The following is a 27,409-nucleotide window of genomic DNA, read 5'->3' as shown; positions in this document are numbered from 1 at the left end:
GGGTAGCCATTTCCTTCTCCGGGGATCTTCCAGACCCAGGGATCAAACTCAGATCTCCCGCATTGCAGGCAGACTCTTTACCACCTGAGCTACCAGGGAATCCCTATCTTTGGCATGTTTCTCCTGAAAGTGAACAAGATGCTTCTAACTAATTTTTCCCACAGATTTTTACATGTGTATCAGTCACTTTGTTGCTTAATAGATTAAAAAAAAAATCTTAGCAGTGTAAAGCATAGCATTTATTTCCCATTCACCAGACTGTTGTTCACTGGAATTCATCTGATCCAGGCTAATGTCATTTGGACTTGACTCTAAGGGGAAGCTGGATCCAGGTTTGTTTTATATGCCTCCCATGGTCATTGGACCAGCAGCTATCCAAAGAATGTTCTTCTTTGGGTGAAAAGTGGGAACTCAAGTAAATAAGTCCAGTTGTGCAAGCACATCTCAAGCCTTTGTTTGCATCATGTCCACTAAAATCCCACTGGTCAAAGTAATCTGTTTCCCAAGCCCCAGATCAAGGACTAGGGATAAATACTCCACCTGGCATGAAGCCAGGTTACTAACACAGGGGGATAGAGAACTGAGATTAATAACTCAACTTATACCTACTGCTAAATTTTTTATGATATACATATCAATTTTATATTAAACTACACATACATATTTGCTTCTCTAGGGGCTCAGATGGTAAAGAATCTGCCTGCAATGAGGGAGATGTGGGTTCGATCCCTGGCCAGGAAGATCTCCTGGAGGAGGGAATATTCTTGTCTGGAGACTCCCAAGGACAGGGGAGCCTGGTGGGCTACAGTCCACAGGGTCTCGAAGAGTTGGACACAACTGAGAAACTAACACATCCATTTTCACTTTTCATACATACATTACTAAAGCCTTTCATATACTCACAGGATTCAGTGTAATTTCATTATCATATTTTCTGATCTTGTGAAAAATATAGTCAAAGACTGCATTGGCTTGTTTCATTTCTTTAAACCATAACCCCTGTGTAGACAAAGACTTGCTGGGATAACAGACTCAGAACAAAGTAATATCCAGGTAACTTACAGACACTGTAGTCACTTGAATATCATGGATTCAGAAGCAAAAAAGTTATAGACAATCTCCCCTACCCAGGCCATACTCATGCAGATGCATGCACCACTAACTGTGGACTCTGCCAGGCCACCCTTCTGAAGTGAAGATGATGTATTTGGGCACTGGAGAAGATACTATTAAAAAAATCTGTAATAGCAAATTTAAACCCCATGATGGAGAGGCTGATAAACCAGGAAAATCACAGCTTGATTTAGAAAGCAGCAGGGAGCTAGTAGGGAGTCTTAAAGAGGAAGATGGAATAGCTGGTACAGTAGCAAAGGAAGATTGCTTTTGCTGAAGACGATTTTCGAAACTCCACAGAAACATGACTGTGCCACCAACCAGATGAAGGACTTCAGGAAGAAGCCATACTAAGGCTGGAGGAAATTGCAACTCTCTCCAGTTAAAAGACATAAATGAAGATTAAGGTAGATATGGCCATTATAAACAAATGGGCTACAAATGTTTTCATTATCAGAAAAGTTCAGCCTTCACATTAATGGCATCAAATATCAGAACCAAATAGAGGCCCCTTTGCTTGAGAGCAGATCAGAGAAGAAACACCAGCCTGCACAGCACTAGCTCCCCCATCTGTGGTCACAGGAGTAAACGCTGCCTCCCATTTTTACTACTATAAAAGAAATGGGATTTTAATTCTGCTGTGGAACCTTGGGCTATTCATTTATTGACTCTCTGCTGCAGGCATCAGCAATTTATAATTGATTTAAAGCTACATAAATATATTAATATATCTACCCTCTTTAGAATTTTTTTAATTTTGTAAAAATGCATTAAGCTCTTCAAAAAAAAAAAGAGGTGTCATCCCATTTCAGAATACAGTAGTTATTATTTTCGTCCTGCCTCACCCTAATCAGTCTCATTATACTGGCATTTTTAATGGATGAAATTTTCCCATTGAGCTCTTGGGAGAACTCCATGTGATCATAAGCTAATCACTGCTGCTACTGTCTGTTTTTCTCAGTCCGCTTTCCATAGTGCATACTGCAATGAGAGCACTGTTGGGAAGGGGAGCAATTGATTTTTTAACCCAATGATGACATCCCAAAATAAAAAGGTACAGTTTTTAAGGGGATTTCAAATTCATGAAGAGGTCATTGCTCTTTCACTAACAATTTATAGATGACTAACTCTCATTTCAAAGAGAGGCTCAGTTCCCAGAAGGTTATCCTTCAGCATAATCATGAATTTTTTTTTTCCTTTCTGCCTGCATCAATTGGAGCACTTAGAAATGGCACAGAGGATAACTCTGCTCAGCCAAAACTCACATCACATTATAAAGTATATCCAAACTCATTCTAGAGTGAACTAGCTTATACCATGCAAACTTCAATCTTTAGATCAAGATAGAAGTCTTGCCAATTACAGTATATGAAGAGAAGACTCTGGACTTCCTTATGAAGAATAAAGGTTCCCCTTGAACTGAACTTTTCCCATCAAGAATATTCCAGAAGCACCATCCCAAAATCACCTAAATTTTTGTATATTAAAATTGTTCTTGATATCCTGAGTATGTGATTGCTGAACAGAGATCCTAAGGAGGATAAGATATTTCCAGTGATATTCCAACTGTAGCCAAGGTAGTAGTCATTTCACAACTGAAATAGATAAGCTATAAGATATCTGCTGGATATTTTGTGGCTCAGTATGAGAATAGGAAATTATGACTCATGCCTATTTATGTGCATTATTAAACTGTGAGAAAACCATTCATTTATATACTCTGACAAGTGATTGCCAAATAACTGTTTATGTTTAACTTTGTGTTTATGTTCATCCCTGTACATTAGTTCAATAAATAGCCAGGCATGAAGTGGAAATTAAAAGAGCATGGACTTTAGAGTCAGAGAATCAACTGTGGGTTTACCTCCCAGTTCTTAGCAAATGACTTAACCTTACCAAGCATCAGTTTAATCATCTATAAAATATTAGGAGAGATCATGTACACAAAGTACCTGACATACAAAAGTCACTCAAGTTAATAAGCTGTAGAATAATGAGGATTTAATAATGCTTGTGCATGCTCTGAAAACCTCCCTTAAAATCTCTTTCTAAAGAAACAAAAACTTTAAAAAAAAATGCTTTTACAGATATAAAGCATGGGATCTATGATGGCAAATAGCCTTTAGACAATTCCCAAATTCTTTTCGCTACAGTTAACAAAATTCATTCTACAAACTGGGCAAGGAAAAGTTCCTTTAAAATGTTGCAGTCTGTGATGGGCCAAGTTTTATTCTATAACTCATTTGGATAAATACTAAATTGGAATGATTAGAATAAGAGAGAGATGGAGAGAGACTGCCATATCGGCCTTTCCAAGCCCTATTTGCATTCCCTGCGGTGCGTGGTTTAGGACAAGAATCGGGAGATCCAACCACTCAGCTAATAATCCTGGTGGATGTTGAAAAGGCCACGCACTTGTCACAACTGATAACTTACTCCTCTGACAACAGCTAGTCTGAGGACACCACAGTGTTCTTTTTCATAGCTGAAAGACAAATGACTATTGGCAGCTTCTAATGTATAGATCAGTAATAGCCTTGTGCTGAATTTAGTTTCCTGGGTGTAGGTGATCATGTGATACAAAAGAGAAGCCATTTCTCTTTATGTTTCCAGCATAAGGGTAAAGCTTAAGCCCTGAAATAGTCAAGACAGACGAATAATTCTTTGTTTTCTTTTCATTACCCCATTTTCATAGTTCCTAATACTCCTTTTCTTCTGTTTCCAGTCCCTAGATTGCCCAAAACTTCTTTAGTGAAATGCCACTGGTTATTTTCTATATCCCAATTCGCTTATAATATAAAATGAATTCCTTTCCCCCCCAAAAAAGTTACCAGCAGTATATTAATTTTATAACAATCAGGGTAAAATAATTTATACTAATGTGTGATTGACAATCCCATAATCATGAAAGTTATACATATTTTTACAAGAGGATGACTATGCCAAAATTAATGCCTAATTAGTAAAACATAGGACAATTCCCAGGCAGTGCTAGTGGTAAAGAACCCATCTGCCAAGGCAGGAGACATAAAAGATGCAGGTTCGATCCCTGGGTCTTGAAGATACCCTGGAGGAGGGCACGGCAACCCACTCTAGTGTTCTTGATTGGAGAATCCCATGGACAGAGGAGCTTGATGGGCTACAGTCCAAAGGGTCACAAAAAGTTGGACACAACTGAAGCAACTTACCACGCATCACAGGACAATGTTACAAGGTGTCAAGTCAACATAGGACATTTTTTTTAATTGGGGAGAACAAGAAAAGAATAATTCAGTTTTATATAGATGAACTCACAGGGTCAGCTTCTGTAAACTGACTTGATTTTTCCAGATGTTCTAGATTTTTTCCCTCCTCAAATTCTGCTACCACAGTTTCTCTACCTACTCCACATATTTTTTTATTCATTTTTACCCAGAAAGCTTCTTATAACAGTAGGGTCTCCAGCAGTAGAGACAAAGAAGTTGCTCTGGGAGAGGGCATAGTTGGGCTCCTAGGTGTTATTAGTTAAAGGTGAGCACACTTTTCATCTGAATATTGATTTAAAATAGCTACATTGCTACTATGGCATAAAATACTGACCCAGAGATAGAAACATTCCATTTAATATTGTTGTCATCTACAAAACAAAGCTGCTGCTTCTGCTGCTGCTAAGTCACTTCAGCTGTGTCCGACTCTGTGTGACCCCACAGACGGCCTCCTACCAGGCTCCCCCGTCCCTGGGATTCTAACAAAGCTAGACATGTGTAAAACTTGAAATATCTCAGGATATAGGCAAAAAAGGAGGATAGTTTTGCAAACCTTAATATGTATATGACAGAACTGATAACCTACAAGAAGCTGTTTCTTCCCATGGAACTAGAAGGGTTCACGGGGTCCATGCCCTGCCATGCAGACAACTGCCAAGAGCTGTCTCCACAATCTCAGTACAAAGGTGAAAATTCAAGCTCCATGGCGTTAAATGTCACATCCAGAGGGAAACAGAGATGAGACTAGCATCCAAGTTCCTGACTCACATAGTATTCTTCACTCTAGCCATTCCTGGGCTACCTCCAAAAAATCTCAACTTTCAGCCTGCCCATTCCTGGTACCAGAAAACACAGATGTACACAAAAGCACATTTTAAATTGTGAGAATTTGGATTTGTTTTTGTTTATTTGACTCTCCAACGTGGGTTCTTAGATTAGTAGTTCTCATTTCAAATCTGGTAATAAAGAGAGCTTCATCTTCTCTGAGTGAGCCAATTTTGAAATTTGGCTGATTCTTGCTACCAACAATGCAGCTGGGATGAACTTAAAATTTTGAATCCACTCTGCCACTCACTATGACTTTGTACAAATAACTTTCCTCAGATACAATTTTCTATGCTATAGAATGGGAATAATAACACTAATGTGATAAAGTTGCCTTATGATTTCACAGCAATGGTATCTCTCATGGATTACTGCAACAGCATAACACCTGATCTCCTGACTTCTATCCCAGCCCACCTTTCCTCTTCCATCAGCAGAGCAGCTAGAGTGGTAAAACACAAGTTCACAAGTGATTCTTCTACTTATCTCTCCCCTCCCCAGTGCCTTCTTATCCCTTTCGGAGTAGAAGTCAAAGTTAATGATTGGCTTACATTATCTTTACCTCATCGTTGCTGCTCTGACCTCACCAGCCACCACTCTCACAGTGGATCAGGTGTGCCAGCAACTTGACCTCTTTACTACTCTTCAAACATAGTGGAAACATTACCACCTCAGGGCCTTTGCACTTGCTGTTTCTCTGCTTGGAAATCCTTTAAGTACTCATATGAATTGCTCCCTCACCTTCCTTTAGATCTTTATTTGAAAGTAATCTTCTCAGAGGGTTTACCCCAGTCCCCGCATCTAAAATTACTAACCAATCTCCTCCATAATACTTCTTTTCTCTGTTTTATTTTTCTCTTTAGTAGCAATTAACATAGTCTACATTTACTTACTTGTATGTTTTATTGTCTGTCTCTCTCACTAAAATATAAGCTCAACGTTAGCATTTTGTTCACACATTAGCTATGTGACTTTGTTGGGGGGGAATATATTCCCCACTCCTCTGAACCAGCGTTTATTCATCCATTCCCCAATACAGTCCAACAGCAATGCCTGCACATAGTAAGAGTTTAATAGGCACTGAACTGATGATTGAATCTTTTAGAAACTTTCAAAATGATGGCCACTGAAGCATGAACAAGGAGTGGTGGGAGGGGAGGAAAATGCGGGGAAAGGAAAGAAGAGAAGCATAGCAGAGATGCTTAGACTATAGTGACATGGAAAAAGAGAATCAATCAGCATGAGAAAAGAGAGAGGAATCAGGGCCACATAACTGAAAAACCCAGGAAAGAAACAAAAGGAAGCATAAGAAGGAAGGGTTGTTCTTCACCATTCAAACAATATTCACAAGATTCAGTTACAGTTCTATCAGAAGCCAGGGCAGCACTTTCCTCAAAACCATGGGAATCATCGTTTATTCTATGAATAACCAGTTCAGCCATTTCCCCCAAGTGGTCCTTGACTTGTGAGAGACGAAACAACACACGGCTACCACCGGGAAAGTCTGTTAACAATTCCTGCTGCTGCTGGTAAGTTGCGACTTACCAGCCGTCTGCCCCACAGACGGCAGTCCACCAGGCTCCCCCATCCCTGGGATTCTCCAGGCAAGAACACTGGAGTGGGTTGCCATTTCCTTCTCCAATGCAGAAAAGTGAAAGTGAACTCGCTCAGTCGTGTCCGACTCTTCGCGACCCCATGGACTGCAGCCCACCAGGCTCCTCCGTCCATGGGATTTTCCAGGCAAGAGTACTGGAGTGGGGTGCCATCGCCTTCTCTGTAACAATTCCTAGGAAGTAAATATAGAACCTGGGTAATAAAGTCTTCACTGGAAAAGAGTCTGATGCTGGGAGGGATTGGGGGTGGGAGGAAACGGGGACGACAGAGAATGAGATGGCTGGATGGCATCACCGACTCGATGGACATGAGTTTGAGTGAACTCCGGGAGTTGGTGATGGACAGGGAGGCCTGGCGTGCTGTGATTCATGGGGTCGCAAAGAGTCGGACACGACTGAGCGACTGAACTGAACTGAACTGAACCTTTCTTTCCGGCGCGCTGACTTCAGTTTCACTTGTTCTTAGGGGCCTCAGGCAGAGGTCACACACCAGGCACCTCAGTCTCGAATTCCTAGTGAGAAATGGCTGACACCTCAGCTTAGGGCCACGACTGGAAGCAGCACACAACGCTCGATTCAAGATGGCAGCTGATGGGTGGCGTGCAGAGACTCCACGTACAACATACATTATACGCTCTCTGGTGTGAGCTGCACAGCTGTGCCTGCCTTCACAGGGACTCGGCCCCTCCCTACCGAGGAGATTCCTATAAAGCAGTCGCATCTTCAGCCTGTTGCAGAAACCCTGTTCCCTAGGGTGCATGCTTGCACCTCTCCATTATCTAATGAAAGAAAAAAAAAAAAAAAACTTTACCTCTCTTCTAAACTGAACTTGGTCTGTTCTATTGGCTCCAAGGACACTGGGCAGTAGGACCTTTGTTAGGGCACAATTGGAAAGGGTCAGTAACACAGTCGGAGAAGGCAATGGCAAGCCACTCCAGTACTCTTGCCTAGAAAATCCCATGGATGGAGGAGCCTGGTAGGCTGCAGTCCCTGGGGTCGCTAAAGGTCGGACACAACTGAGCGACTTCACTTTCACTTTTCACTTTCACACATTGGAGAAGGAAATGGCAACCCACTCCAGTGTTCTTGCCTGGAGAATCCCAGGGACGGGGGAGCCTGGTGGGCTTCCGTCTATGGGGTCACACAGAGTCGTACACGACTGAAGTGACTTAGCAGCAGCAGCAGCAGCAATAACACAGTAGCTCTTAGATGCCATTAACATATTAGATCCAACTGTTCTTCATCACCGCCTATTTTCTTGGGAACCTGGTTTGAACACATATGTGATGCCAAGCACCAAGATAATTATTCTAGGGCATGGTCATAATCTGGAATGTCATACTCCTCCACACACACATATTCACACACAGACAAGCACACCTCCTTACTACACAGTTGATTCCCAGTCTTCTTGGAATGCAAGGACCACAAAATTCTATAATTTTCTTTTTCAGATCCTAATCAGTGGAATCATTTGGAGCAAAAGGAAAGTTCCAACATCCATGCACCAGAGCCTCTTTAGGGCTTCAGGAAGAATCTTTCTTTTCTGGTTCAGACTCTAGTATGATTGCCACTTTGGCCTCATGGGAGTCTTTTCTCTAGCACCCCAGTGTTGCAAGAGCTAATTAGAATGTCAGGTAAGGTTAGCACTGAGATGGCTTTCTCAAGATCTGTGCTGAGGAAAACAGCATTCACTTTGCAAGCTTCTTGAGAATATTATTTAGCTAGAGCCTCTTCATCCCAAGGATTTAAAGCAAGATGGAAACTGTAGCTCATGAATCAAAACAACTCTCCAGAGCTAAAAGCCAGCTGTATTTGCATAACAATTTACCAGACACAAATAGCAGGGCAAGGTTAGGTAAAATAAATTGCCAAGGTCATGGTTCTCTGGAAATGTTATTGAAATTCAGAACTCCTGATGCCAGGTGCTTGTTCTGCCCCATGGATATCTCGCCTACTCTCCTCATAGGTGATGAATGCATGCTAAGTTGCTTCTGTTGTGTCTCTTTGCAACCCCATGGACTGTAGCCCATCTATGAGATTCTCCAGGCAAGAATACTGAAGTGGGTTGCTATGCCCTCCTCCACGGGATCTTCCCCACCCAGGGACTGAACCCAGGTCTCCTGCATTGCAATAGATTCTTTACCATCTGAGCCACCGGGGAAGCCCCCTCATGATACTGCGGCATGAAATAAAATAAATCTACTGTGTGTGTGGAAACCAGAGCGCTACCTTTAACCTGCTCCTTCCAACTTCAGATTGGTCAGGTCATGGAGGAAAAGGTCAAATCGTAACCCACTGACCTCATTGTATTCAATACCACACAAATGAGAGCGCTTACTAGTAGCAATAATCTGAAGGACTCTTAGTCTAAACCAGAATCTGCTGTTTAGTGTACTTGCAAGTATACTTTCAAAGTATTGATATTTTAAATCTCTTGGTCACATAATTGCTTCAAATTGTGTTATAATTCTGAGAACCCCAAAACATTGGGATCCTCAAAAAAATAAAAGTTAAACGTCCACGTGCCAAACAGCAGGAAGCTGAGGAGATTAAAAGTATATATATGTGGTTCTTGCTTTAATACCTTTTGCTAGAAAAACCGTTTAAAAGACATCGAAGAGGAGCTCCTTAAAGTCACCGCCTCTTTCAGCCTATCCCGGGGAACCACTGCATTTCAGATTCCTCAGGCGCAACTCCGAATTCAGAATTCGTTTTAGGGCGCAAGGAATATCGCCAGCTACGAGTCCTGGCCTTGGAAGGGCGAGGACTTGTCAGCGGCGCGGGCAGCGCCACCCGCGACTCTCAACCATCAGCGGGCGTTTAGCGCAGCCAAGCGACAGGCCGGCGCCTGGCTCAGCAACAGGGAGGCGCCGGCTGAGGCGGGGAGAACTTTGCGCTCCGAGCAGAACCACCCTTTGCTGGCCAGTCGCGTCGCTCCTCTGAGGAAGCCGGCGGCGGCGGCGGCGACTGGGCGGCAAGAGGACGAAAGAAAGGAAGGGAGGAAGTAGCGAGGGAAGAAGAAAAATGAAGCCAGCGCTGGGGGAGCCCGCGAGAGGGCGGCCGGCGGCGGAGCTAGGAGGGTTTGGCTGCTTTCTCGCACCCCGGGTGTGAACCCCCTTCTCCTGCGCGAGGCCAAGGAAATAAGTGGGTCTCGTCTGGGCGGAAAAAGAAGAGTCAAGAATCCAAGTGAGCTTCTTGCCTCCTCGCTCACCGCTGCCCCCTAGAAATCCCCGCGGCTTCTCAGCCCAGCCTCGCCGCGGGACCGGACGCAGTGCCCGAGCCGCCCTGCGGATGGGGCGGGCAGGGAACGGGCGCCCAAGCCGCGGGTGACCAGCGCCGCCCGCCCGGCTCCGGGCAGAGGATGCGAGGCGGAGGGACTTGGGAGCGGGTTTTGAGACTGCCGAGGGCGCGCTAGCCTCCCCCTTGGATGGCCCGGAGTCCGCTCCAGCTCCTGGGAGCGCTTCGCCCAGCCGAGTGAGCGGCGCGCGGGACCTGGGGGCGGAGACCTTAGGCGGCGGCCGCTGCGGCGGGGCGAGCGGGCGCAGGAGGGGGCGCGCTTTCTCCCTGCGGGTCTCAGTAATGAGGAGACTGAGTTTGTGGTGGCTGCTGAGCAGGGTCTGTCTGCTGCTGCCGCCGCCCTGCGCACTGGTGCTGGCCGGGGTGCCCGGCTCCTCCTCGCACCCGCAGCCCTGCCAGATCCTCAAGCGCATCGGACACGCGGTGAGGGTGGGCGCGGTGCACTTGCAGCCCTGGACCACGGCCCCCCGCGCGGCCAGCCGCACCCCGGACGGCAGCCGGACAGGCGCCCCGCGAGATGAACCCGAGCCAGGGACTTGGCTGCCCCCGGCGCCCTCGCCAGGCGCACGCTGGTTGGGGAGCGCCCTGCATGGCCGGGGGCCGCCGGGCGCTCGGAAGCCGGGGGAGGGCGCCAGGGCCGAGACCCTTTGGCCTCGGGACGCCCTCCTCTTCGCCGTGGACAACCTGAACCGAGTAGAAGGATTGCTGCCCTACAACCTGTCTCTGGAAGTAGTGATGGCCATCGAGGCGGGCCTGGGCGATCTGCCGCTCTTGCCCTTCTCCTCCCCTAGCTCTCCGTGGAGCAGTGACCCTTTCTCCTTTCTGCAGAGTGTGTGCCACACCGTGGTGGTGCAAGGGGTATCGGCGCTTCTCGCCTTCCCTCAGAGCCTGGGGGAGATGATGGAGCTCGACCTGGTCAGCTCCGTCCTGCACATTCCAGTTATCAGCATCGTGCGCTACGAGTTTCCACGGCAGAGTCAGGTGAGAGGAGTCTGACGCGTGGAGTGGAGATGGACGCCACTAGGGGCCGGGACGGTAGCGCGGGCAGGGGTGGGGAGGATGGGTGGAGGGCGGAGAGGGAAAACCCGGGTGAAGACCTTAGGGACGTGGGGCTTTACAACTTTCATATTGTTTGAGGATCGGACCATATCCGTAGGTTGTAGGTAGAAGGATCTCAGCAGAAGTAAAATAAAACATATTAAAACTCAGATGGAAATAAAATGAGAGGTAGAGGTAGCAAGATGGAAGGAAGAAAGTGGGAGAATAAGCGAAAAAGTCTTCACATTTTGACCAGCTGGGAGAAACCTAGTGGTTACCCGATGGAAGTTGAAGTCCCAAGTTCAGGAGTGTAGAAAGCTATCGAGGTGCTAATGACTAGCGCGGGGGATGGGCATAGAAGAGCCCAGATTGCCAGAGTCTTTCAGTCCCCGGAGGAACTCTGAAAGCAACTGTCAGAAAGAGCACCTGCCCTCTCTGACTTTGAACGACGTCCCTGAGCTTTAGGCGATGGTGTAAAGAAAACACCTCCCTCTGAATTCCTGTGCGTAAACATGAAATTTGCAATTAGTACAGAAGCAATAGGTAGTCTGGTAATTAGTCTTGGATATTGAAAGGCATTAAAAACATAATCTGATGCTGGAAAAATGGATGAGAGGACTCATTTGGGATTGTGTCTTTGTCCCTACCTTCTCTCTATGTGATGTGGGTTCAGAAACTGGCTATCTTTAGTTGTGTTCTCAGCCCATTTCTGCACCAATTGTCTAGAAATAAAGAAGACTAATGATTTCGTTTCCTGTGGGTTAAACGTATGTATGTGTGGTTTCAATAGAGGAAGCTGTTTGTGAACTTAACTGTTGACAATAATAAGATAAATATTTTTTAAAGGCAGAGTCCTCTTAGCAATGGGAACTTTCTGCATTTTGTGCATTATTTTTTAGTGAGACATCAAGCATTATTAAGCATTGCACAAAGTATTTATGAAACAAATAGGTAATTGTCTTTGGTCCCATTTTAAAGACTGACAAACTGAGGAAAGTTCAGAGGCTTGATCCACATTGATTGGTATATTAGTAAAAGAGTCCAGACTTGGGAGAATTTCTCTATATATCATTTTAAGTCTGTCACTGTAGCTGGAAAAAATATTTCTAATCTCTCTTCTTCCACTTTGATATATATACAGAATAAGAAATAAAATGAGTAAGAGCAAATACATATGAAAAGTTTGATCAGATCTATGCATAATATATGAAGAGAGTACTAAAGGTTTCTTTTTCTAGAAAAACGAACCTTAACATTTTTAATCTTAGGAAGGGTGGGTTCAGGCTACTTTCTGCAGCTGTCCAGAAGATTCCTATTTAATGTTGAACTGTAGAGATTTGATCTGCAGAGTGCAGACTAATTAACTTTAATCTAAAATATTTCTGTCACCTGAATCTGAATGACTATAGACAGCAGATGGGAAGGCTTGGAAAACACAGGTGCACAATGCTGCCAATAGCCAGAGTGTTATAAACATGAAATTGCATTCATAGGGGTGTATCATTATTAATATATATGCAGAATCAGACATAACAAATGCAAGAGTCAGCATAACTTACTTCTCATCATTGCTTCCTTATTACCTAATACTTCATACACACTAACAGTGTTCACAGTCTCCAGACTCCTTTCCATTTGTAGATTGTTTGCCAAAAGTCTTAAATAGCAAGAATTTCCCCCCAAATTAGTGTTCCTTTGGTAGAAGTGAAATTGTCTCTGCTCCTTGATGAATTTTTGTGGTATGCAGCACACTTCAATAAGGAGACCAGAGAAACTGGGAAGTAGCATCTAGAATCAGTAAATGTCAAAGCTTTAGGACCGTTGGAGGGCAGAGAGTCCTCCAGGGACAACCCTTACAAGCTGACAATAAAATAAATACTGTGTCAAGCACATTTGCTTCTGTATTTCAGTTCAGAAGTGTATTTAAAATCACTGTTGTCATGTTAGTTTCATGGCACACATCTTGAAAGGGGGGAATTATTGTTTTTAACTCAAATCCAGTTTGGCCAACTGAGGACATTTTCTTTCATTTATCTTTGTATTTTAAATTCAAATAAAGCTAACCTGTCTTAGTATATAATATAAATGCCTTTCTATAATGTTTTATATTAAAAATGTCCAGCTCAATGCCAAGTCACTGTAATATGTAATTTTAGGATATGACCATCATCTGCTTTCAGCAAAAATAAAAACTGATCTTTTCCCTGGCTTCTCCTGAAAAGTGGAATTTTCTCTAATACAATGATGGGATTTTTTTTTTAACTTTCTAAATATAAAATCATGATGAAGTCATTTTACACATTAAATAAAATTGGCTTAAATTAGCCACTGTCCTTATTAGAGTCTCCTGCCCAGTGACCTAGTTTGTTGACTGTGCCAGTGCCTAAACAAAGGATTCTAGAAGAGGGTGGACTTGTCCACACAATCATACAAATCAAAGTTGCTTTCAGAGCAGGAGCAGCAACAATGTTTTCTCCCACTTTCTTTTGGGCTACTGATATTTTTATATGAAACCTAATTAATAAATAATGGTTTGGATCACATCCTGCCACAACTCCTGAATGGAGATACCACTGAAATGATCACCCCCTGAGAATAGCATAGTCATTTTATTACAATATACTATTCATTCAGAATATAAACACATAGGTCCATCAGCTTGGATGGAACAAAATTCCTTCAAGCATGGAAATCTCTTAAAGATAAGATTGTTAGATACCCCCCTTTGGAAATCATACATGTATTATCAGTACATAGTAAAAGCTTAATACAGTATTACACACTGGATAAGGTCAAAGCATTCTTCCATCCCCAAAATTCTGACTTTATTACACCCAAATCTCCACTTGAGGCCAACCGAATTCTGTTCCTATGACCTTCAAATAATGATGCTGCACATGGATCCAGTTACATTTAAGTTACTTTAAGTTTGTTGCTGTAAGTTTCTACAGTTCTTTCTTTCTCTTCAGACGCCCTACTACTTTTTCTTCGGAGAGTTTTGTATAGTTTCTCCAAAGTTAACACCTCAGAATTTACTTGCTGAGGTAGTGACAGATACACATTTCTTTCTAAAATGTATCTCACATTTTTTCCATACTGGTTTCAATAGGCAGAATTAATGGAGTAATATAACTGGCTTAGATTCAAACCCATGCAATTAAAAAGAGACTACACTGCTATTTTCATCTCTCATTGAATGTACCATCCACAATGTGTATCATGAACTATATATGCCAACTAATTAATATATGTTTATTCCCTTGGGAATGTAAGTATTTTAGATGGTCCATTTTTATAATACAGGGATAAGTACTGAATTCTGTTTATTAGAATTTGACTAGCATGGTGTCACTTTAGTATGGTACAGGGGAAAAAGCTATGATATCACAACATAACTTACCTGCCTCATGAAGGGACAAGTGAAGGACATTTCTTTTTAAAACATCTGCTCTCAATTGTGGTAGTTTTCCTTGACTTTCTGCACATAGGCACTGTCCTCTCTCTTGGGGGAAACACATTCTTCTACAATTCATGATGAATGGCTGATAGGAGCACCTAATTATTGCTAACTTGAAGATAAACGATTTCAAATTAAACATCAAGTGATGCAAAACTTTTCTTAGCAGTATAGGCTCCTCTTGAAAAATAAAACTAGGACTAATTTGGAAGTTTTTATTTTTAATCTGGCAAATTTCTATAGCACTAATTTTTCTAGATAACTAGAGCAGAAGACACTAGCAAGCACCATTCATTGGGCAATTAGTCTGTCTCACCCCCTTTTCTTTGTGACTGTCAGAGAAGAGTTCATAGAGAATCTTGGGTCTTGATCTCCTTGGCTGTTACATCTTGGGGTTAACTTATGATTGAATCAACTGAAGACCAATTTGGTGTCTAATTCCTTCCTGTTTTATCTTCTGGTGTGGCAGAAGTCACCTTGGATTTTGTGCTATTAGATTGTATTTCATGAAGAGCAAGTAGCAAGTCTTAGTCGCTCAGTCACGTCCTATTCTTTTCAACTCCATGGACTGTAGCCCGCCAGGCTCCTCTATCCATGGAATTCCCCAGACAAGAATATTGGAGTGGGTAGCCATTCCCTTCTCCAGCAGATCTTTCCAATCCAGGGATCAAACCCAGGTCTTCTGCATTGCAGGCAGATTCTTTTCCATCTGAGCCACCAGTCATTAACCAATCATTTTGGTTAAATGAGCACAGTTATTGGAAGGTATACTAAATAGTACTCAGAAGACTCAGTCTACCCCTGCCTCATAAGAGGAATGGAATTTTAGGGAAGTACCTCTGGTCTCTGAGCATCTAGGCTTGTCAGTCAAAAGAAGGTTGACTTTACCAATCTGACAGAGTTGTTGTGTGAATCAAATAAAGAAAGTGATGCACTGTGAAAAAATGTATAGTGTTAGCTAAATAACCAGTAGAGAGGTGTTAGTTTTGATCTGATAAGAATTATCCCAGTCCTAATTCACCACCAATTCTCCATTACTTGTTATTAATCAAAATAAGATTTGATTCACAGTGTAATGTGTCTTCATCTCCCACCTTACTCTCTACTCACTCCCTCATTTTATTTCTCTTAAAAGTAAGTGGGTTTAGCACCCACCTCCTGCCAAACAACTGTGTTCCTGAATAGTTTACCCCCTTGCCTAGGATTAGAAGACATGCTAAAGGTACCATTTCTATACCAATGGCAATTTTTTATAAATGCACATCATCAATGCAGTTTCTAGAGCCTTAGTTATTACCATAGACGCTTCAATAAGATGCCCAATAACATTTTTTTCAGAAATGTTGGTCTCTCATACATCTCTTCTATAGGAGAACTTACAGTAGATTGCTCGTGAGACTATGGCCACAGGGTCTAACCTCTCTACCCTAACTTCTCCCGCCACACCACTAAGCACACAGTTTGGCTCATCTGAAATTATTTTCCTGGGAAGTCTTTCTTGACAAAGCAGTGTGTTGCTTCCTACTGGCACAAGCTCCTTATCTCATCGTGGATAGGCAACAGTTGGCAGACTAGCTGCTTTGAGTATCATTGCCCTAAGCAACACTGTGGGGCTCTCATAGCAAGGCATTGCACATTTTAGTGGCACCACACAATGCAGAGATGACTTCTTTCTCTTTTCTCCTGCCTAGTCTAGCTGCTGCTGCTCACATACACAAAAGAGTAACGAATCAGTACAGCACTAAAACTGGGATGCAAAATCTCTAAAACTAGGCAGGAAGGAAGAAAGAACATCTCAGCATCTGTCACATTGCTTCTTGAGTCAATGCATGAATAACAGATTAATGGAAATCTTTAAGCCACTATTTCTTTCTCAGTTCTTTCCTATGGGAGATGGTGGGAAAAGAAAGTATTGGAGAAAAGGTAAACAAGGAGTAAGCCAGCCACCTTCCCCTAAACCTATTACATCAGTTAGACTTGCAGCTTTCCTGAATATAAAAGGTTCAGACACTTTCAGGGGAGACTGTGTTTCTCCTCCATTGAGGAAACAGCTTGATCATACTGACCTGGGCTGGTATTGTGTCAGTTGCAGAAAACTGACCGTGAAAAGCTAGTATCCGGTTGGCCAGGGATGGTCTGTCTGTAGAGATAAAACTTCAAGGATTCAAGTGGTTAAGAATTAAGCAGGATGACTTTTCTTTTAGTGAGGGTGAATTATGCCTCACTGTTATTCATTTGAGACACAGATTTAGGAAAAACTCCAGTCATATATGTTTACATAAAATTTGTGCTTTTCAAGGCTCCTTCACAAATGTCCTCATAACATCCCTTTTACAGTCTTGTGAGGAAAATAACAACGTATAGACAACATAAGAGGACAGAAAGAGCTATGCGTTATAGAAAGTGAGAGGTCACCAAGAGGAAAAAATACTAAAAAACCGCCCTGTTAATTTAGTATCTTTGTCAGCCTATAATCTGAGAGTCCATCTCTGCTTTTGTATTATTGCAGGAAAAAAGATAAAATAGAGTGACATCTACTTCTAGGTTTGATGGTTAAAAGCATATTTTACACTATCCAATATAGTTTAATTAAATGAATCATAACTTTACAATATGGAGAAGGAAATGGCAACCCACTCCAGTGTTCTTGCCTGGAGAATCCCAGAGACAGGGGAGCCTGGTGGGCTTCCATCTATGGGGTCACACAGAGTCGGACATGACTGAAGTGAGTTAGCAGCAGCAGCAACTTTACAATATAGTACTATGTGCCCTTTTAAAATGAAGATATATATTTATTGACACAGAATAGAAAGTGTATGTTTTATGTAAAGTGTGACCTTCTATGAAATATAAAGTCTAGAACTTTATTAAAAAGTTAAATGTGATTGTAAGTTAATGGTGGAAGTTCAGATTTTCCCCTATGCATGCTTCTTTTTTTCTAAAAATAAGTATGTATTACCTACACAATTAAAAATAAGAGAGGGACATCCCCAGTGGTCCATGGCTGAGACTCCATGCTCCCAATGCAGGGGGCATGGGTTCAATGCCTGATCAGGGAACTAAGATCCCACATGATGGTGTGGCCAAATAAATAAATAAATTTTTGTTGAAAAAGTTCTCATGCCACAACTAAAGATCCCATGTACCACAACTGAGGCCTGGTGCAGCCAAATCAATAAATATTTTTAAGAAAAATAATAATACTAATAAGAGAAAAAAAACAAGTCATCTTCACATTTCCTCACCACTGCTTTCAATACTTCAATGTGAAAATATAGTTTCAGTAATGAATTAATTGTAGACTATGTTTAAATTTATCTTTTACATCCATATTTTCAATTTTATCCTCACAATTATTTTGAGAAATGAGCAGTATAGGTAGTGTTTATTTTACAAATCAGACAATAATAACATATAAATGGAATAAATGCAAGGTAGAGGTGAAGAGAATAGATTTTTGAGAAGCACAGACCTGTTTGAATCTTAGTTCTACAGCTTTCTAGATATCATACCTTGAGAAACATGCCTGACGTCTCCATGCCTCAATTTTTGATCCACAAAATATGACTGTCTCATAAAGTTATGATGAAGATTGCATATGGTAGCATTTGCATATCATGTATACAAAGTTCTAAGCACACCACAGTGTATGTGTATTCTAATGATCATTTTTTAGCACACAGTGTTAGCATAACTTAATAGAAAACTAAAATAATCAGAATGAGAGCTTAAATATTCTAGCTTGCTCTCTACGGAGTACTTCTAAATGCTTTTTCAGTATGCAGATGATATTTAAACTTACAAAATCTGATTCCAGTGGGCCAAGCTTAAGAAACAAACAGATGCTGCTGTTCTGAAACCCCATTTAGAGTTCTAGCACACTGAGGTACAAACTCAGGTTCAGTTCAGTTCAGTTCAGTCGCTCAGTCATGTCCGACTCTTTGCGACTCCAAGATTCACAGCACGCCAGGCCTCCCTGTCCATCACCAACTCCCGGAGTTCACTCAAACTCATGTCCATCGAGTCGGTGATGCCATCCAGCCATCTCATTCTCTGTCGTTCCCTTCTCCTCCCGCCCCCAATCTTTCCCAGCATCAGAGTCTTTTCCAGTGAGTCAACTCGTCGCATGAGGTGGCCAAAGTATTGGAGTTTCAGCTCAGGTTAGGTATGTGTAAATTTTGTCATCAATCAGGTGAATGATGACCAGTTGCTTTTTTTGTATGGATTCTGAATGATTGGATCTTTGGAGCAGTTACAGAGGTGAAAAATAACATTTTATTTCTATTTGTTGATATTAGTGAGGAATTCACAAGTCTTGCCTTACCTACTACCCTAATTTCTCACAGGCTTCCAGGAACTAAACTTAAGGAACAGTAGAAACATGACACAGTTGACAATTTTGGCTTCTTGGGGGAGAGGAGCAGAAGAGGGTTTTTAGAAAAGGGAGAGTCTCAACTTGATGTGGATTTAAAGTTCACAAGTTTCCCTTTTTTTCATGCAGGCTTTATCCATACTAATGGATCTAACTTGTGGCATTTATTAGGTCCAAGTTTAGGGACAGTAGCATGTTACATGGGCTTCCAGGGTGATACTAGTGATAAAGAACCCACCTACCAATGCAGAAGACATAATAGAAGAAGATTTAATCCCTGATCAGGAAGATTCCCTGGAGGAGGGCATGTAAACCCACTCCAGTATTTAGTCCGCAGAATCCCATGGACAGAGGAGCCGGGTGGGCTACAGTCCCTGGGGTCGCACAGAGTCAGACATGACTGAGTGAATTAACACACACAAACACACACATACACACACAGCTCTGTTATATACTAAGGATTACAAAAGATATCCATAAAACAAACTCTGTGTTTGATTGAATCCTGACTGTACCAAAATTGTTTGATGCATTTACAGCTTTCAGGGACTTTTAAAATGTGCATCACTTTTCTGATTATGAAAGTAATGCAAATGTGCTACCGTCCCATGGGTGTCCTGACATATCCTTGAGTTACATTTTTTTATGTATTTTATTCTCTCAAGGATAATGCTTTAGAATTTTTAGAAACACTTGGATACAAGTAAAGAAAGCCTTATTGTCACTCCAATTGTACGTTAGAATCAAAGAACAGAAAAAAGAATTCACCGTTTTAAAAAAAAATTTTCTGAAGTCAGAGCTGACATGGCTTTTGAAGCATGGACATTCTGAGTTGATGGTATTTCTGTATTAAAGGGTTGTATTTTCCTTTATATTTGAGCCTAGCTTTGTATTTTCAAGGCTCTGCAAGTGCTGAGCCTGTACAGTTCCAAACAATGGCTCTGTCTGGATCTTTCAGTAGCATTCTTAGGAATGACTTAATGGGTTGTCACTACTCTCCCCTCAGTTAGGGGTGGTCATTAGCTGAACTTTCAGTACCAAGGCTTTAGCTGCATAGAATCTGTTGGTGTTTTGTTGTTGTTGTTGTTGTTTTCCTATTGAAAGCCTCAACTCAAAGCCAAACAAAAGTTGGATGAATACTCTCCAGGTAAAAAATAAAAATTTTTATTTCCATAAACGAATTTGGATGGTCAGCATGTCTTTAATAGAATTTCTATCTGGCTCAGTATGGAATTCTATGTGTTCAGTCCCAGCCAGAGGTACTTAAACAGGGTTTCCATTTAACAAAGAATTTGCTTCCATGTGTTGTGAATTTAATTGGTTCAGATAGAGAGCTGTTATTGTTTTGATGCTATACGAGGAATTAATTTGAGTCATGTCATACAGTGTGTTATACACAGAAGGAAATGCTTCGGTGTACACCTGAAAATGAATGGTAAATCCAAGCCTAAATTAAACCAATGTACCTTAGCCTGGTTGAAAGTACAGGGCGCCATCTAGTGGTCATTAAAGTATCAGTTCAGTTCAGTTGCTCAGTCGTGTCCGACTCTTTGCGACCCCATGACTCACAGCACGCCAGGCTTCCCTGTCCATCACCAACTCCCGGAGTTCCCTCAAACTCATGTCCATCGAGTCGGTGATGCCATCCGGCCATCTCGTTCTCTGTCGTCCCCTTCTCCTCCCGCCCCCAATCCTTCCCAGCATCAGAGTCTTTTCCAGTGAGTCAACTGGTCGCATGAGGTGGCCAAAGTATTGGAGTTTCAGCTTTAAAGTATAGCTTTAAGTTAAAGCAAAAGACTCCAACCTCTCAAGGCAAGAAAAGGACTCCAAGAAGCTTTTAGTCCTTTTCCCGGTCTTTTGACCATGGGACATCTAGGTTAGTCCATCTAAGAAAAGATCCTCTTTTGCCTTCTAAGAATTCCCAACAATCTCTGCTGTTCTGCCACCATAATTGCAGTCATATACCTTGAAGTGTACACACCTCACAGTGTGTATCTAGAGGAGTTGGGAGAAAAATGTGAATAACTTTAGAAATATAGGATGGTTAATTATTTTTAGTAGCTGTATTTACTATCACTTTGTTTTATAATGCAGCTGGAAAAGATGTAGCCATTTTATTGCATTAAGCATATCATTTGTTCCTTTATGCTGATTATAAAAAAAATTATGTTCTTTGTGGATAATTCTGAAAGTTAATAAAATGCCAAAGAATAAAATAAAAAGTGCTCATAAACCCACAGCCCAGAGTTCTAGACATACGTATGTGTTATAAAATTGGGATCATGTCATTTTATGAAATTGTTTAACATATAAACATCTTCCCATATCATTAATGTTTTTTCTATTTTTTAATGGCTTGATAGTTTACCTTTGAATGGGCTGTTTCATGATTTGTTTAACCAACCCCTGTTGTTTGGACTAAGTTTTTACCATGAAAGGATAGATGAGACTGCTACTAATAGGACTTTACTTTCATCCTCCTTAACATTCTTATAGATTTGGTGCTGTGCAACACCCTCCGCTTGAGTTCTGTGACACCGTCATGGTTTTCTTTATTTCATTTTTTCTTTTTTAGCCCCTTCATTGCCTTTCAGAGATTGTGCTTCTTGTATTCGACCCCTTGTAGTAATAACCACAGTGCTGTGCTGTCCAATTTTTAAAACTTTTTTAATTGGTGGAAAATTGCTTTACAATTTTGTGTTACTGTCTGCTGTACAACGATGAGAGTCAGTCATAATTATATACATATCCCTTCCCTGCTGAGCCTCCCTCTCCTCCCCCTCCCATCCCACCCCTCTAGGTCATCAGAGGGTGCCAGGCTGGGCTCCCTGTGTTATTTAGCAACTTCCCACTAACCAACTATTTTACATATAATACTGTGTATAAGTCAGCTACTTTCTCAGTTTGTCCCTCCCTCACCTTCCCATGCTGTGTCCACAAGTCCATCTCTACTAGTTTCATCAGTACTATTTTTCTAGATTCTATATATATGCGTTAATATACAGTACTTGTTTTTCTCTTTCTGACTTACTTCACTTTGCATAAGAGGCTCTAAGTTCATCCACCTCACTACAACTGACTTAAATCCGTTTCTTTTTATGGCCGAGTAATAGTCCATTGTATGTATGTACCACAACTTCTTTATCCATTCATCTGTTGATGGACAGCTAGGTTGCTTCCATGTTCTGTCTATTATAAATACTGCTGCAATGATCATTGGGTACATGTGTCTTTTAGAGCTGTGGTTTTCTAAGGGTATAAGCCCAATAATGGAATTGCTGGGTCATATGGTAGATTTATTCCTAGTTTAAGGAATCTCCATACTATTTTCCATAATGGCTGTATCAGTTTATATTCTTATCAACAGTTCAGGAGGATTCCCTTTTCTCCACATCCTCTCCAGCATTTATTGTTTGTAGATATTTTGATGATGGCCATTCTGACCGGTGTGAGGTAATACATCATTGTAGTTTTGAATTGCATTTCTCCAATAATGAGCGATGTTGAGCTTCTCTGGAGAAATGTCTGTTTAGATCTGCCCATTTTTTTATTAGGTTGTTTGTTTTTCTGGTATGGAATTGTATGAACTGCTTCTATAATTTGGAGATTAACCTTTTGTCAGTTGCTTTGTTTGTAGTTATTTTCTCCTCTTCTGAAGGTTGTCTTTTCAACTTGTTTATAGTTTCCTTTGCTATGCAAAAGCTTTTAAGTTAATAGGTCTCATTTGTGTATTTTTGTATTTATTTCAATTAATCTAGGAGTTGGGTCAGAGAGAATCTTGCTATGATTTATATCAAAGAGAGTAACTGCCTGTGTTTTCCTCTAAGAGCTTTGTAGTTTCTGGCCTTGTATTTAAGTCTTTAATTTTTGTGTATTGTGTTAGGAATTGTTCTAATTTCATCCTTTTATATGTATCTGTCCAGTTTTCCCATCACCGCTTACTGAAGAGGCTGTCTTTTCTGCACTGTATTATCCTTGCCTCCTCTGTCAAAGATAAGGTGCTCATATGTGTGTGGGTTTATCTCTGGACTTTCTATTTCGTTCCATTGGTCTATATTTTTATTTTTATTGTGCTGTCCAATTGATAGCTACTAACCCTATAAGGAGAAGGGGACGACAGAGAGTGAGATGGCTGGATGGCATCATCGACTTGATGGACATGAGTTTGAGTGAACTCCAGGAGTTGGTGATGGACAGGGAGGTCTGGCGTGCTGTGATTCATGGGGTCGCAAAGAGTCAGACACGACTGAGCGACTGAACTGAACCCTATATTAATTTAAGTTTAGTGAAAATAATACAAAATTTAAAAGTCAGTTTCTCAGGCACTCTAAACCCATTTCAAGTGCTCAGTGGCCACATGTGGGTAACGGTTCCTGTATTTGGCAGCACAGATATACAACATTTTCCATTTTCACACAAGTTCTGTTGGACATTTCTAATGCTCTCTAGGCCCTGGAGTTTTAAGCAACAGAAACCTCACTACATGGGCTTGAAAATAATGGGTTTATGCTGAAAATCTACGGGAAGATGACAAGGAATAGAACTGCTTGAGGGGAGCGGGGCTGCGTCACTGGGAAGGTGCTGGGCAGCTACTCTCTTCTTCACTTTCTCTAGGGCCCAGAAGCTCTTCTCAGGGCTCTCACTTCACATCTGCTCCATCCTCCTCTCTGGAGAGCAGTGTCTTCCTCTGCTCTGCTGTAACTCCTACCTGAACATGGTTCTGATTTCGCATGACAGGACTTAGCCTGAACTCTCTGTGACTTTATCACTCTGATCACATCACCTGACTATGTTCCTTATACCCACCTTAGCCCACATTCTCCAGATGTCTAGTTGTCTCAACCCACATAGAATGGTTTCCCCTCCAACCTTCCTTACTCCAAAGAGCAGTGACAAGCCTCCCAAATGAAGTTCTCAACATAACCTTAGAATACAGAAGGAAATAGAACAGCAAAGCCACTGTTTCAAAAGAACTTATATTCTAGTAAGGGAGGCAAACAATAAGACATATGAACAAATAAATATATAATATAGTATTATTAAGTAAAGCAAGTACAAGGGAGAAAAATAACTCAGCGTAAAAGACTAGAGAATGAGGATGGTTAGTCACAAAGGCTTGCGTGAAGAGGTAACATTGTACCACTGATAGAAGTAAAGAGTCAGCCATGCAAATTGCTGAGGGAAAGGTATTACAAGCAAAGAGAGCAAAAGTGCAAAGGCCTTGAAGTAGGAATAGGCATAGCAATGATTATTTGCTGAATAAATGGATCATCCTTAGTACCATCTATAGCACTATTTGCTAACAAGTTCACAGTTTCAAAGAAGAAACTATAAATAGTGAGGCAATAACCAGATTTACATTCTCAGGATTTAGACTCCTGAGTTTTTCTTTTTGCATGTGGTGACACCAAGAATTTCTAACTGGAATTTCCAGTTATCTCTCTCTTTCTATTCTTACCTTAAACTCAAATATGTGAAGATATCCTCGGATGGTACTCTCTCCCACCTGTCACAATATTTCTCGTAACATCTCTAGCTTCTCCCTCTTCTTGGCGTCATTCTGTCGCCTTCCTCAGTACGCTTTGCATGCCCTTACCTTATTCTTCCTTCTGATTTTCGCAAGATACTAGCTGCTCCCACCAATACTCTTGAATAACCCCCTAATTTCTCTACTTCCTTTCCTCCAAACCACTCTGCACACTGCTTCTAGATAAATCTTCTTAAAGCAAAGCCACTTTCATCCATATATTCATTGTTTCATTCATTCAGCAAACATAAGGTACGCTGCACTGAGTCTAATGCCCCTCCACCGCCCAAAAGACACTCTATTATGCCAATAGTATAATTCTTTTTTCACTCCTCAACACTCCTGATGGATGAAACTCACACCTTAATAACAATTACTACAGGAATAATTCACAAAATTGGAGCAGGATCTACCAGCCTTAAAGGAATATATCAGATTCTCTAGTTTTTGTGGATATCTTTCAAAAAGCATTCCATCCCCCATCCCCAAGATTCTCACATGCCTTTCCTAAAACCAGAAAAACACAGATCAATTACCATCAGCAATCTTACAAAACCTGGTCCTCAAGGGCTTCCACAAGCAGGTGAAGATAATTCTTTCTGGTCTGTGACATTCTGTTGAGATACACATGCCCAGAAAATATAAGATCTCTAGGAATTAAAATGTGGTATTTTTTTAAAATCGATAAATGTAAATCATCATATTAAAAAGCACTTATCTATTATATATCTATATAGAAGGACAGATATACACCAAGTTGTGATTTGCAGATGAATTAATCTCCAATTCAGAATTGATTTTTCCGTTGAAGCAATGTTATCTGTGGCTGTTAAGATCTCAGGCCAGACCACAAAACCCTATTTGATCCTAATAGAGCAGAATTCTGATTTTAGTAGTTCTATAGGCACCTTCACCTTCGGAGAAGGCAATGGCAAGCCACTCCAGTACTCTTGCCTAGAAAATCCCATGGATGGAGGAGCCTGGTGGGCTGAAGTCCATGGGGTCGCTAAGGGTCGGATGCGACTGAGCGACTTCACTTTCACTTTTCACTTTCACACATTGGAGAAGGAAATGGCAACCCACTCCAGTGTTCTTGCCTGGAGAATCTCAGGGACGGGAGAGCCTTGTGGGCTTCTGTCTATGGGGTCACACAGAGTCGGACACGACTGAAGTGACTTAGCAGTAGCAGCATAGGCACCAAACGCTATCTCTAACAGGCTCTTTTGTTTGAGATGAAGGGGATGTGGAGTGAAGAGGAAAAACCAGAAGACCTGTCTTCAAATTATAGCTCCAGAAGCATCTGAAAACGGCTTTGGTAACCTCCCTGAACCTCAGTTTCTTCCATTATAAATTATCAATAGTACTTATTAAACAGGTATTTATGGAGGGCCTCCCATGCTATTTTAAAGAATTGATAGGGGTTTCAGTGAGTTAATATACATAAAAACACTTTGTACTTTCAAATTTTAAAAACAGATGAGAAGCATTTTTATTGTAACATCTTTTTCTTTGAGAAAATGATTCTAATCCAGTTTGAAAAAGTCAAGACATATCTTTCCAGGTACTCTTGGCAGTAGGAACAGCCCACACATGTTCTATCACCCGGCATTCTATCACAAACTAGCCTGGTCATTTGTGCATGCTAACTCACCTCAGTCACGTGTGACTCTTTGCAGCCCCATGGATTGGGGCCTGTCAGGCTCCTCTATCCATTCGGTTTCTCCAGGCAAGAATACTGGAGTGGGTTGCCATGCCCTCCTCCAGGGGATCTTCCCAGTGTGGTCGTACTGTGACTCCTAAATGGACAGCAGCAGCTGGAGAGGGAGAAAAGAAAAAGGAGGGTTTCCCATCTTCCAACAGGGACTAAAAACATCCTAACGGCTTGCATAGTTCTGCTGCCTATCTTAGACTTGAGGGGGAAGGAGAGAGTTTGAGGATCTAACAGGATAGGAGACCCACACCCAGAACACAGATTAGAATGAGACACTTTGGAAATCAAATATGAAAGCTAAGATTGCATGATTATATTCGTAAAAATCCATTAGTTAAGTTTTGAGATCGCATCGGTTTCCCAATAATACTCATAGGTTAGAAATAATACATCGTGGGTTAGAAAACTGGAAGATAATTAAATCTCATTCTGACCTTCATTTCAAGTCTGCCTTTAACACTTGCTGGGCAGTAGCTACTTGAAGATCTTCATCAAGAAATAGCCGCAGCTCAGGCCAGGAAATGCTTAGGATCCCCTTCCTGTGATGATGTAACCCTAGGAAAGATCAGGAATAAACCAACAGGCTAACCTTGGTTTTACGCCACGTGTGCCTACAGTAGTTCTGTGATCCCCATTCCTGACTTCTCTGCCTCCATTCTTGTCTTTTCCATTATATTCTCCAAGGTGCTGTCAGAAGAGAGGTGGTTCACTCACTGCTTGAACCCTTTCCCTACTTTCCCAAAATATCATTATTTCCAAACTTTATGCATTCATGTACTGCCCTCCTAGTCTCTGCTGTGTCTGTGATCACCTATTGCTGTTTTGAAAATTAACTGTTTTCTTTAAATTTAAATTTAAAGATCTTTTATCAAGACACTAATGAAAAACCAGTATCCCTTGCCATAAAGAGAAGTTAATTATGAAAATAAGTATACAATGAAAACAAAGCAATTCCATCTAGGTAGAATTGCCTGAGCCTTTTTGTAAAAGGGAAATTTTCCAAGTGTTAGAGAAGTGTTAAACACATACTAATGCAAAACTGAGGCTTTCTCCTTGATTTAGCAGATGGATTAAACATTTAATTGAAAAGGGATTAACTTTCTCACTATGGATTCAGAGTTTTTTAATGTCAAGCCCCCCAAGCAACCTAAAATCCTCTCAGTAACCACCCACACAGCCAAGCTCTAACCTATAGGATGAATTCTAAG

General features: G+C 41.5%; 1 protein-coding gene across 1 annotated transcript in view; it reads left to right on the top strand.

The window, feature by feature from the left end:
- Nucleotides 1-10,232: 10,232 nt before the first annotated feature.
- GRIN3A (glutamate ionotropic receptor NMDA type subunit 3A) overlaps nucleotides 10,233-27,409 on the top strand; it is a 215,867-nt gene continuing 198,690 nt past the window's right edge. The window contains exon 1 of the mRNA XM_088838214.1: nucleotides 10,233-11,077. Coding sequence (XP_088694340.1) covers nucleotides 10,379-11,077 — 699 coding nt within the window. The 5' untranslated portion in view covers nucleotides 10,233-10,378. The remainder of the gene's footprint in view (nucleotides 11,078-27,409) is intronic.

Source organism: Moschus berezovskii, chromosome 7, assembly GCF_049115385.1.
Source record: "Moschus berezovskii isolate FMDL1 chromosome 7, NW_MosBer_1.0, whole genome shotgun sequence".
NCBI classification, from domain to species: domain Eukaryota; kingdom Metazoa; phylum Chordata; class Mammalia; order Artiodactyla; family Moschidae; genus Moschus; species Moschus berezovskii.
This window is presented reverse-complemented; position numbering and strand designations above follow the sequence as displayed.